We start from the raw sequence: 12,639 nt of genomic DNA, 5'->3' as shown, positions 1-12,639 counted from the left end.
AAAAGAGATTCCTTCCCTTGAAAAGCTTAAGGTGTTTTATGGACTGCAGTGAAATGATGTGGGATTTGTCTGCTTGTTACTAGTGACCGTTTTCCTGCCTTTTGCTCGAGAACTAAGTACTCAAGTACTAAGTTACTTTCTGCAGTAACTAAAGATGTGGTAGAGGGAAGCAAGGGTTGGAGGGAGGGGAAGCTGTTCTCCTCATCACCTCATACAGCAGTTTCCTCACCTCACTGTGGGCCGCAAGCTGCCCCGAGTGCCCAGAGCTCTCTCCCATTCCTCGGGCAGGAAACGAGGCATAGGGGAATAACACAGCTGTAATATTTGCTGTGGCTGCTTTTGCTCCTGTGCAGCTGTTTGCCGTCAGGGCGTGAGAGAAGGTGACAGAAAAAGCCCGCACTGCCCACGGAGGGCCAGGCTGAAGGGCCGGGCTCCCTGTGGAGATGCCATCCCCTGCACAGCACCAGGGGGAAGCACTGGCTCTCCCCCACCACGCCGGGGCGATGCTGGGAGCGGGACTTGCCACAGAAAGGAGCCACGTTGTCCCTCCCGGCCGCCCCACACCGCCCCTCACGAACATGGCGGGCGGGGGGGAGCGGCTCCCTGTGAGGCGGCGGGGGAGGAACCGGCGCCTCCCATTGGCCAGACCTGATGTCCACCATCTCCCACAACTCGAGGCTCTATAGGCTGCCGCTCACCCTGAGCCCGCCCCCCAGGTCTTACCTGCCCCGCCCAAACAAGCGGCCGCAGAAACCTTTGCGGAGCGCTGGAGGAGCCAAGCGCGCATGCGCCAGGGCGTGGAAGGGGCGGAGCCAGTAGTGACGCATGCCGTTAGTACCTCCCCTTCTCGCTCGCCGTCGTGGGAAGGCGGAAGCGTGCGCGGGGGCAGCGGGGACAAGATGGCGGCCGCCGGGCGGTTGTGCGCCCTGCTGTGCCTGGCGCTGGCGGCCGGCGCGGCCGCGCTGGGGAAGCGGAGCCCAGTGAAGGTGCTGTCGGACGGCATGTGGCGGGAGCTGCTGCAGGGCGAGTGGATGGTGGAGTTGTGAGTCGGGAGGGGGTCGCTCGGGCTGCCGGGGCCCGGAGGGGGGTGCGTGTGGGGGGGTCTCTCAGCGGCCCGCTCTGAGGCCGCGGGGGACCGAGCGGTGCTGGTTAGTAACAGACTTGTGCCGCTCCCAGCTATGCCCCTTGGTGCCCCGCCTGCCAGAACCTGCAGCCGGAGTGGGAGAAGTTTGCCGAGTGGGGCGAGGACCTGGAAGTGAATATTGCCAAGGTGGATGTCACGGAGCAGCCGGGTGAGAGTCTGGCGGGGACGGTTGTGCGCTCCTAAACCCCCTCCCCGTGGCTTTGGGCTTCGGAGGGCTCGGGGAAAATGTTTGGTGCAAGCGTATGGGCTTTTAGGAAATAAGCAGAATTAATAGCAAATAATAAAGATCTTTTACTGATCTCTACCGAAGGCAGATTGCGATGTGTTGCCTGAACGCTCTAGTCTTTCTTAACAGATAAAGGGAGCAAGAGGATTTCTCTATAGAGTGATCTGGAGGATTTCAAGGAGATTGTGGGGCATACTTTTGAAGCGTCATACAGAGTAAAAATGTGGTTTCAGCCTTCCCTGTAGTAGTACCTCTCTTTGCTAGTAAAAGGGAGTACAAGCAATCTGGTCTCCCTCAGCTGAAGCTCGCTTCTCTGAATTGCCCTCCTGTCTGTGTGGGAGTTGTAAAAATTGCCTTCACCATGCTGATACTTTTCTCCAAAGTCGCGTAAGAATTTTTGAAACTTGCCTCACTTCTTGTATTCTAGAAGCACTGGAGGTTGCAGATCATGTGGGAAAAGGAGAGCATCTCTCTCTGAAGGGCTATAGCCAAAATAGTCATGTAGAACGGTTATCCCTGGACATCCCTTTTTCCCCATGGAGAAATTTTCTCGCTCTTTGTCCAGGGACCTTCCTTTTAGACTGTGTGCAGTACTTTGATATGCACAAGTTTGTGTTTGATTGCAATTAGGGATTGATACCTGGGGGAGCAGCTGTTTTTATTTTGGTGTGTAATAATGTTTCTTGCCTTTTCTTCTTCTGCTATTCTGAAAATAACTGTTTTCTTATAGGATTAAGTGGGCGATTTATCATAACAGCTCTTCCTACCATCTATCAGTAAGTATGCAATGCTGCAGGATTTTTTTAGAGGAGAGACAACTTCTCTTTCCTTTCTTTGGGGGCAAATGAATAGGACTTGCCATGCTTTTTAAGAATGTAAGTTACTTTACACAGAGACAACCACTGTCTTAACTGCTGTGACCTTACAGTACTGCCAGTTGATTTTTTTTCTTTTCCCTTCAGGCCTTATTTATTCTGTCTTTTCACGAGTGTTTCTGTTTTGCAGTCTTTTCTCTGTAGGTTGATCTTAATGCAGTTGTTTAGCCAGTCCATTAGGAAGATCATTATCTTTTTATGGAATCGCAACCTAAAGCTAGCCAAGATACACGTGGAGTCAAGATTCTAGAAATATGTGTAGTCAAGATTTTTGGAAGATGTTTTAGAGCTCATATCATCTAAAGCAAAGTAAAACTTTAAATAAAAAATAAGCAAGGTGATGGGAGGGAAGGTGTTGAGTGGAAGCAAATGCTGCATGCTTGGACTGTCTAAAATAAAGGACTTTTTTTGTTTGTTTTACAGCTGTAAAGATGGAGAGTTCAGGAGATACCAGGGTGCAAGAACTAAAACTGATTTCATAAATTTCATCAGTGACCAGGAATGGAAATCTATTGAACCGGTTTCATCATGGTTTGGTCCTTCCTCTTTCCTGTAAGTTTTAGTGTGATTTTTATAATAATTTGCTGTCAAACATGCACACTTTAAGGACGTGCTGGGACAGGTCCTTAGGTGTGCCTCACCTGGTGCTGCCGCCTTGTTAACAGCTCATGCATCAGCTCCATGCTGGTAAGAAGTATGTGAATATGATGGGTGCGTAGTCATGCCTCCATCATCTGTGGGAGGATTGTGTGCACAAGCATAGCAAAGATGTCCTGAGCAAGGTTTACTTTAAGGCTTCAAATAGTTAGAGGTGGCTGTATTGTTTTACTAATCTTTTGTAGGTAACTTACTGACACTTGAAGTTCTTCTTTTTGTTTACACAGTAGAAAGGTGTTTTGCTCAGCTAAATTCTAGGAAATTAGCAATAAAAACTGGAAAATAATGTAGCAACATAGTTGTAAGATGTGGGCTGGCCATTTAAGAAGAGATATCTGTAGCAAAGTTAAAAGCAGAGTGGAAGGATGAAGGTTACTTCCTTGAAGGAAAAGTGAAGTGGGAAGACTGTAGCCTGAGAAGAAATGTGCTCTCTGGAATACTTTCTAGTTTTGTGGCTTTGAAGCGCTTTTAGTTGTTGCTGCAAATACTGTGTGATGGTTTCAGAGTAGCTAAGTAACTGTGAGCGATGAAGCACGTCAGGAACACCATTGGTTGAGGCAAATAAACCCAATTGTTCATGGTTTTTCTTCTGTTAGAGCAATGATGGCTGAAACATCTGTGCTGTAGCACTGTTGAGTTCATAAAGTGTTATGCTAGAGTGAAACTTTATATTTTTTTGTGGCTCTTCTAGGAGGCTCAACATTGCTACTTTGTCTACTTGCAGTGCTATTTGAATCTTCAAACTGTGTGGTTGATCTCCTCCAAAGTATTAACCCACACCAAGGAATGTGTGAAACAGGCTACTACTTTTAGGATTAATAAGTTTTCTATTAGAAGTGTGCAGTACCAGCTCCATTTTTTGTGCATACTGAAACGGTGTGCAGGCTGCTTCTATGGCTCACTCATTAGCAACTTAAATTGGCTTCATGTTTCAAATTTTCCTTTCCTTTACAGATAGTGAATACTTAATGCTGTAGTTTCACAATAACAGGGAAATGTCAGAATCGGCACAATATACATGGCAGATAGCCTGGTCTTTTTTGCTTGTATGTAAGATATGGCTAAACTTAAGTGTCTGAAGATCTCTCAGTTCTTATATGACCTGATGTTTTTTTAATAGGTTAATTTTTTCTTTTAATAAAATGTCCAGATGCTTAATTTTTAATATCTTCAACAGAGCTTCAGCTGGCTTCTCATAGACTGTTGGTCCAAATATAACTTGGAACATAAACAAAAGTAACTGAAATTCATGTGCCAGCAGGTGCAAGTCAGTGAAGTTTGTGAATTTGTAGTTGTCCATGTGTGGAACATTATACAAGCTGATGCTGGTACTGAAAGTAGCTTCATGGGAAATGAGTGTTTACTGAAGTAGAAGACAAAACAGAAGATAAAAATCAAAGTAGTTAGAAGGGAAACTAGACATGAGCAGAAAGTTGTTCAACATGGGACTAAATAATGACCAGTCAGGCAAACCAGAAGGTACAGGTATGTGACTGGCTTAAAGATGTTTTCAGTTACTTTTTTCTGCTTTGTTTCAGGATGAGCAGTATGTCAGCTTTGTTTCAGTTGTCAATGTGGATCAGGGTATGTGCTTAGGTCTCTACTTTATTTTATCTTAACAGATGTGGTGTTCAGCTTTTCTTGAAATGATTCTCTTGTCTTTTATTCCAGCATTGCCATGGCTATTTAACAGAAAATGTCGGGATACCAGCCTGGGGCTCCTATGCTGTTTTTGCGTTGGCAACTCTATTCTCAGGACTAATACTGGGACTTGTAAGTGAAGCACTTGAAACAGATTGGCTCGTGACTACTGTGTATTACACTAATGCTGCCTTTGCCTCAGCCTTTAATAGTAAGACCAGTTGTTCTCGGGGTGCCCAGCCCGCTGAGCTGAAAGACAGGGACAGGAAGCAGAATGAAGTCCCCATAATCCAAGGGGAAATGGTTAGCGACCTGCTACACCACTTAGACACACACAGGTGTATGGGGCTGGATGGGATCCACCCAAGGGTGCTGAGGCGAAGGAGCTGGTGGAAGCACTGACCAAGCTACTTTCAATCATTTACCAGCAGTCCTGGCTAACCAGGGAGGTCCCATTTGACTGGAGGCTAGCAAATGTGATGCTGATCTACAAGAAGGGCCAGAAGGAGGATCCGGGGAGCTATAGGCCTGTCAGTCTGACCTTGGTGCCGAGGATGGTTATGGAGCAGATCAGCTTGAGTGCCATCATGTGGCACGTACAGGACAGCCAGGCAATCAGGCCCAGTCAGCATGGGTTTATGAAAAGCAGGTCCTGCTTGACTAACCTGATCTCCTATGACAAGGTCACCTGCCTAGTGGATGAGGGAAAAGCTGTGGATGTTGTCTACCTGGACTTTAGTAAAGCCTTTGACACCATTTCCCGCGGCATTCTCCTGGAGAAACTGGCTGCTCATGGCGTGGACGGGTGTACTCTTTGCTGGCTGGGTGGCCGGGCCCAAAGAGTGGTGGTGAATGGAGTTAAATCCAGTTGGTGGTCGGTCACAAGTGGTGTTCCCCAGGGCTCAGTATTAGGGCCAGTTCTGTTTAATATCTTTACCAGTGAACTGGACGAGGGGATCGAGTGCACCCTTAGTAAGTTTGCAGATGACACCAAGTTGGGTGGGAGTGTTGATCTGCTCGAGGGCAGGAAGGGTCTACAGAGGGATCTGGACAGGCTGGATCGATGGGCTGAGGCCAACTGTACGAGGTTCAACAAGGCCGAGTGCCGGGTCCTGCACTTGGGTCACAACAACCCCATGCAGCGCTACGGGCTTGGGGAAGAGTGGCTGGAAAGCTGCCTGGTGGAAAAGGACCTGGGGGTGCTGGTTGACAGCCGGCTGGATATGAGCCAGCATGTGCCCAGGTGGCCGAGGAGGCCAACGGCATCCTGGCCTGTATCAGAAATAGTGTGGCCAGCAGGAGCAGGGCAGTGATCGTCCCCCTGTACTGGGCACTGGTGAGGCCGCACCTCGAATACTGTGTTCAGTTTTGGGCCCCTCACTACAGGAAGGACATGGAGGTGCCGGAGAGTGTCCAGAGGAGGGCAGCGAAGCTGGTGAAGGGTCTAGAGCACAAGTCTTATGAGGAGTGGCTGAGGGAACTGGGGTTGTTTAGCCTGGAGAAAAGGAGGCTGAGGGGAGACCTTATCGCTCTCGACAACTACCTGAAAGGAGGTTGTAGCGAGGTGGGTGTCCATCTCTTCTCCCAAGTAACTAGTGATAGGACAAGAGGAAGCAGCCTCAAGTTGTGCCAGGGGAGGTTTAGATTGGATATTAGGAAAAATTTCTTCACTGAAAGGGTTGTCAAGCACTGGAACAGGCTGCCCAGGGAAGCGGTTGAGTCACTGTCCCTGGAAGTATTTAAAAGACGTGTAGACGTGGCGCTTAGGGACACATTTTAGTGGTGGACTTGGCAGTGTTAGGTTAACAGTTGGACTCGATGACCTTAAGGGTCTTTTCCAACCTAAATGATTCTGATTATAATGTGCAGGATGTTTGGAGGTTTAAACTTGTCTTTGTTTGTTTTCAGATAATGGTGTTCTTAGCAGACTGTATCTGTCCATCCAAAAGGCACAGACCACCACAGTACCCTCATTCAAGTAAGCCCACTGTATACTTCTAATTCAGTGAAGCTGTTTGGTAAATCTTAATTAATAAGTATCAGTATGTAACTTGTGTCTGCAGGACATGAGATTTAGTGTAGAAGTTTACACTTGTGATGGATGCTTTGCTTTACCTGCAGCTGTTTGCCTTTAGGGTTTATAGTGAGTTTGTATTTTGTATTTAGCTAAAGCTAAAGTATTTTTAAAAAACTTTTTTAGGAGATAGAAAAAATGTTTTTACAGCATTTTCATACCTGCAAGATAAGAAATTCCATATGTGCAGGGGGATAAAAGTTTTGAGTGGAGCTCTTAGTGTTGCTAAGCTGGGGGTTTGCCTAAGTTTTAGGAGCAAAGTGAGGATTAAAAGTGAACTTGCGTTTCTGTGGATAGTAAGTGATTCAGTTTGGGGTTAGTCTCTGGAATTTTTCAAGGTAATCTTAAGTCATGGAAGAACATTTGAATGCTGGTTTATGGTTTGTAGGAACCAGAGTCATTTTTTCAAAGCTGGATGAAGTTTTCTATTCCCTTGTCTAGGTAATCTGTAATCTGTTAATACTTGACCTGTGGGTAACTTCATGCTAGCAACAATTCTACCGAGGATAGCAGTTTAAGCGACTGATACTGGAAAGTGCTAGCTGGATTAAATTAATTAAAATTCTGTGCTAGCCTGTGATGTTAAAGAAAAAAGTGTATTTCACATGGTAATGGTGTTTATTTGTGTGTGCATGTTTTCTTTTCTCCTTAAGGAAAGCTAGCCCCTGAGTCAGCTCAGCTGCTGAAAAAGCTGGATGAAGAGCAAGAAGCAGATGAGGAAGATATCTCAGATGATGAAACAGAGGGTAAAGAGGTGTCCAACAGAAACTCGTCACCAAACACTGTAAGGCAGCGCCCAGTGAACCCTGCTGCTACAATGGATAAATCTTAGGTTTGTTTGCATGCAGGATTAGTGTTTGAGTCACCAACTTAAAAGGAGATAAATGTCAAATCCTTCAGCTTCAAGAGAAGAATGACTCCTGTCATGGTAATATTGATGCATTTTTTGAATTCAGAAAAAAAAAAAAGAAAGCATCTTTGGCATAAGGTATTCAAAACTAAAACATGCTGTTGCAAATGGCTGAAACTTCTCCTGTCTCTGTGCAGAGAAGTACCAAGAAATAATTTATGTGGCTTCTTGAATCACTTGTTCTATAGGGATTTTTTTTTTAACAGAATGTAAACCAGTGTACTTGTTGCATTAGGGAACATTAGCAAGGAAAATGCACTAACCTGTTTGCTGTTAAAGCATTCAAAAAGATTTCTCAATATATATCTTACCTAGTTGTGCTCTGAAGAAATGCTGAGGGGAAAAGTTCCTTCAGTTATTATGGGACACGTTCCAGGCTTTTTATGTGACAAGAACTTCTGCTTTGTGCTATGACAATGAGTGCTACAAACCCCCCAATCTTTCTTCTTCCAAAGAGATGAAAGTTGCTATCGTCATTTAGAGGAACAGAAGCTGCCCTCTGAACAAAAGCTAGAGAGCTTGTCTTTGCCATCCTCCCAGATGGAAGTTACCACAAGCACTGTGTAGTGTGGATTCTCTGGCTGACCAGAAGCCTGCTATTTGCATCAATTTCTTTTAGAAAAGGCTGTAGAAAATTTTATGTGCTTCGTGGCGAAGTAATTCTTCTCTAGAAAAAAATTACAAATAGCACCATGAAGTCTTGTTTGTCTCAATGACTCTGATTCAGATGGGAATAGTTTACATGCAGGGTTCTCTGCTGAGTGTAGATCCTATCCATTCATCCTGCTGGATGGCAGTAGGACTCTGCTTATTTTTAATACATCATCAGTGATTTCTGCTTAATCAAATTTTACAGCAAATCCAGTCGGGCTGTACCTGGTCTGAAGTTGAAATAACTGCTTCTTAATTTCTTTTACAGAAAGTCATCTTTTCTGTTTTGACAAAACCATCTTAAAACAATTACCCTAGTTCTTTCTTTAAACAACTGTAGTCTACTGTTTTCTGTATGGTATTTGTTTTCACTCTGTGTAGAAATAAAAAGAATGCACGTGCGCATTGGACCACTGTTATCTTGCATTGCTTGTAAAGAATTTTCCATATTCTTTCAGTTACTTTCCAAAATATTTGCAAGGGAAGGGTTAGCCTAATGCTGAGCATGCTTAAGTTTTTTTGACAAGTCTGTTCTTGCTGGGTTTTTTTTGTTTCGTTTTGGGTGGTTTTGTTTGTTTTTGTTTTTAGTTGTTTGGGTGTTTTTTACATTGTTCATCTGAGTGGGTTTGCAGGACTGGCAGTTGGTAAAACTGTGTCAATAGTAAGCTTGGTTGTGAGTAATTAAGACTGCAAACATGGAAATGCTCTTGATATTTTCAGTGCAGCCTGGCTCTCTAAAGCCAGGCTCCCCTAGTAATTAGTAAGAAGACAGAGCATCAGACAAGGTGCTCATAATGAACTCTGTGGGATATGAAAGAAACATTGCAAAAACCAATATTCAGAGCTCTTGCAGGTGAATCAGCTTGTAAAGCTGTTAAGAATACGCCATGGTTTTTTGTCAGTCTTGAATGCTTCTTTGTAAGTTGCATTTTAAGTGTATCTGTTAGGTCATTATTCATCCTCCATGTTATGAATGGAAAAAAGCGATTCAGCTATCCAAATATCTGAGTGGATCTTCCAACAAGTCCTTAGATGAGTAAGAATGAGTTACTATGTAAGATTCCCGGAACTTCCTCCTTGGACTTTTTTCTTTCTTTTTTCTTTTTTTGAACATTGGTGCTCTGGAATGACTTACGACTTCAGTGCTGGGTTATGAGTTAGGAAGATAGAACTGATGCTTGAAAGGGTCCTTTTGGTTAAAATCCGAGTGTTCCTGTCATTTTTAAATATCAGGCTTTTCCTGGAGTTTGAGTGAAGACCACTGTGCACCGTAAATGCCCTTAAGGTGTTGGTCTTGTAGGATTGCCTTAAATTCTCTAAAAGTTTAGCTCTTAGCCTTTGTCACTAGTAAAATAAAGCAATAAATCCGTGATATACTAAGGAGAACTAGTAGTACTGTCTTTTGATAAATGGTGTATTTCGTTAGTTTGGAGAGGGCTTGATGAGACGAGACACAGAAATGCTGTATGCTGTTGTTGTGTTGTGTTGTTTTAAAAGCTGAACTGTATGGGCTAACTCCGCTTGGAATATATTTAAATGGAGCTGTTATAAATGCAGGGTTTTCTAATTTTTCAGTTACTTTAAAACTGTTTGTGCAATATAGAAAGTATATAATGATAACTTCTGGCTAACTTTTAAAAGAACAAACAACCTTTTTTTTTTCTTGCTGTAATTCTAGACTCCTGGTTCAATAAGAACTTCTAGCACTAATTTACCTTGCCTTTGCCTTCTGTGCACCTACCTTTTCTTACTGCCTCCCTGCCTTAGGCAAGTAACCAAATTCCAAACCTGCCTCCTAGTCGTAAGTGTTCCCAGTTGCTGGAATCCAGCCTCTGTGTGGCAGACCTATGCTTGTGATCAGTGTAACTTCTGCAAGTTCTGTTTCGATTATCCATAGGCAGCCTGTGTTTGCTGATCTCTGTAAATCTTACTGTTCATATTTTTAATAATGTTATGGTTTTGTCCTGTGAATATTTAAGTTTCTTGATATTTTTTTAAAAATCTGTATTCCAAAGATGTTTACTGAGGCTGAGCGAAGGTTGCAATGTAACAAATGTGAGTAAGAGCCTGTCCTTTGTGTGTATTGATGATGCTTGAATATCAGTTTTGTAAAAGTCAGACTGCCCTTTCCATATCATCACCTTGACCGAGCATGTCCTGTTTCATTCCAGAAGGAATTAATTAACTGTAACAATACTTTTTTTTTAATGTTTCAGAGAGTCTTCAAGTAAAAAATAACCACCAGCTTTGGATTCCTCTGTGTGTGTCTTTTTTTTTTTTTTTTTTTTCTTTTAAGACAGTATCTTGCAGTAAAGCAAAACTGCAGATATTTCCATGGAAAAAACCTGTTATAACACTATACCTAACAAACCATTTGTGATAAGTCTTTTTGAAAAGACAAGTTCAAATAATACTTCAAACTAAAGCTGCACTGAGGTACTTGTGTTTTTTAGTTGAGACTGGGTTGGGTACCTCATGGTAGTGTGAGCTGACCACTTACTGTTTTGGTTAGATGGTTTGGGAAGGAGCTTTCGCACATACCAGGCCTAGACAGCAATGGTGATAAAATGCATTCTTGTGTTGCAAAACGAGTGTAGGCTGGAGGTGACATATGATGTTTAAAATTCAGTAACTTTTTTTGCATTTGAGTAAAATGCATGGAAATCATTTCAGCTACAGATGGACTCCTACCCTCTTCCACCTACACACTGTATATCAAATCTTAACAGCTGAAGGGGTCAACATTGGTGACTTTATTTTGGAGTGGGAAGCTTAACTGAGAATTGAATTCTGAAACGAAAGAGGCTACTTGAGGAGGAAACAAATCCAGACAAGGTACGCTCAAAGTGCTCCTGAGTAATGGCCCAGTGCAAACCTTGCCATCAGAGAGTCTGTCTTGCCCGTTCCCTTGCTCTTTCCTCCATCTGTTCTCTTATGAGTGACTATTGAGAATGTGGTAGCTCTGCGTGTCCCCTCTCGGTCTGAATGCATGGAGTTTTCTGGGGAGGCGTAGTAATACTCTTGCTGTTCCTCCCCAACAGGAATAAGGAATATGTATTGCCTGGGGAATTTAGTGGATGCTCATACAAGCCTAACTTCCCTACTCTTCCACTCGATATATTATGTATAACAGAAAATAATAGCCAGTCCAAAGTTAAAAACAAGGAAAAAGTTAAACTGAAGTATATTTGGATAGTTCCAATTGTTGGGTCTAGCCTGATGAGAAACAAAAAAGCAACTGTATGCTTAGCTAGCAATTGGTGTGTGCCAGATTGCCAAAGTCAGCCGTAGGTCTGGTTTCTAAATGAATAGCTTCAGTTATGACAAAGATTGATTGGGAAGGAGAAATTTCAGTATGCTATAGCACTGTTTCAGTGTTTAGAAACCCCAAAGTACAATGCCAATAATAATTTCAAGGCTTCTTTGTCTAAAGAAGAGGGAATCTGTTTCCTGCAGCTGTCTTATCTCCTTGTTTGCATCAGCTCAAGTTCTTGGTTTGACCTGAACAGCATCACCTTTGGCTCTTCCCTGAATTTTATTTCTGGCTGCCAGTCTGGCTGATGCCTGGCAGTCCACTCCTGAGTCAGCTTTTCTTTACCTTGCTGATCTCCTTGTCTTGCTGTGGGCTTTATTAACTTCAGTACCTTTCTAGAAGAGATTCTGCCTCAGTCTGCCCTTTTTCCTCACTTTTCCATACTTAGCTCTTTAAAACTGTCCAGATACAAGTTTCTTTTCTATTTAGCATTGCTTATAGAAATTCTCTTAACTCCAAGGCAGATCCAGAAAGCTGACTCTGAGGTATGCATCTGATGTTTAATAGCCATCTTTAATCTGCAAAAGGAATAAATATGTTTCCTTTATGTGTTGAGGTACTTGAGTACATACATATACCTGTTGTAGCACTTCTTGTATTTGACCTTAACTTCTTGCATGCATAAGCCAGCCTTCTGAAAAGCCTCTAGAACCCTATTCCTGGCAATGCTATAGCCTGCGTACTGCGATCTGCTTTCTGCTCGTGTCCTACCGATGCTTGTTCTGTGCTGTGACATAGCTCTGGCCTGAGAGAAAGTGCTGATAATTGTAATAACTAGAGCAACGCTTGGTGTCAGGGTCCCACGTGGGCTAAGTGCAAGGTAGATCAGAAACCCAACCTTTCCTGCAGCGGGGACCGATGCTTTTCTTTTGGAGAGCCCATTTCATCGCGTAGCCGTGGCACGCATGCCTTGAAGTGCCAGGAGCGGCTGCTGGGCTCTGTTAGCTGCCCGGCATGTGCTTCAGTCTCCTGAGGCTGAAGTCATGGGAAGCATCTGGGCTTCCAGTTCTGCCTGCCCGAGCCCCAGGGAGGAGTGCTAGGCACGTGCTGAGGGGTAATGGTGGATGTGGGCTTGCGTACGACTGATGTCCCTGAAGTGACAGCAGGTTCTGAAATACTTGTGGACATCAGAGGGGCAGAAGACACCA

General features: G+C 43.8%; 1 protein-coding gene across 1 annotated transcript; it reads left to right on the top strand.

Annotated features, from left to right (window-relative positions):
* The first annotated feature begins 858 nt into the window (after positions 1-858).
* TMX1 (thioredoxin related transmembrane protein 1) lies at positions 859-10,430 on the top strand. The gene is made up of 8 exons (XM_052783631.1): positions 859-1,042; positions 1,177-1,292; positions 2,101-2,146; positions 2,669-2,797; positions 4,441-4,486; positions 4,574-4,675; positions 6,452-6,521; positions 7,271-10,430. The coding sequence occupies exons 1-8, from the start codon at positions 900-902 to the stop codon at positions 7,447-7,449; spliced, it is 831 nt and encodes a 276-aa protein (XP_052639591.1). The 5' UTR covers positions 859-899; the 3' UTR covers positions 7,450-10,430.
* Positions 10,431-12,639: the final 2,209 nt, after the last annotated feature.

This window comes from Harpia harpyja, chromosome 3 (assembly GCF_026419915.1).
Source record: "Harpia harpyja isolate bHarHar1 chromosome 3, bHarHar1 primary haplotype, whole genome shotgun sequence".
NCBI classification, from domain to species: Eukaryota; Metazoa; Chordata; class Aves; order Accipitriformes; family Accipitridae; genus Harpia; species Harpia harpyja.
Note: the sequence above shows the minus strand (reverse complement) of the source record. Positions and strands in the feature narration are given on the sequence as shown.

Coding starts and splice junctions, on each gene's coding strand:
- TMX1 (XM_052783631.1), top strand. CDS start 900: ATGGCGGCCGCCGGGCGGTTGTGCGCCCTGCTGTGCCTGGCGCTGGCG. Junction 1,043..1,176: donor GGCGAGTGGATGGTGGAGTT/GTGAGTCGGGAG, acceptor TGCCGCTCCCAG/CTATGCCCCTTGGTGCCCCG. Junction 4,487..4,573: donor AGTTGTCAATGTGGATCAGG/GTATGTGCTTAG, acceptor CTTTTATTCCAG/CATTGCCATGGCTATTTAAC.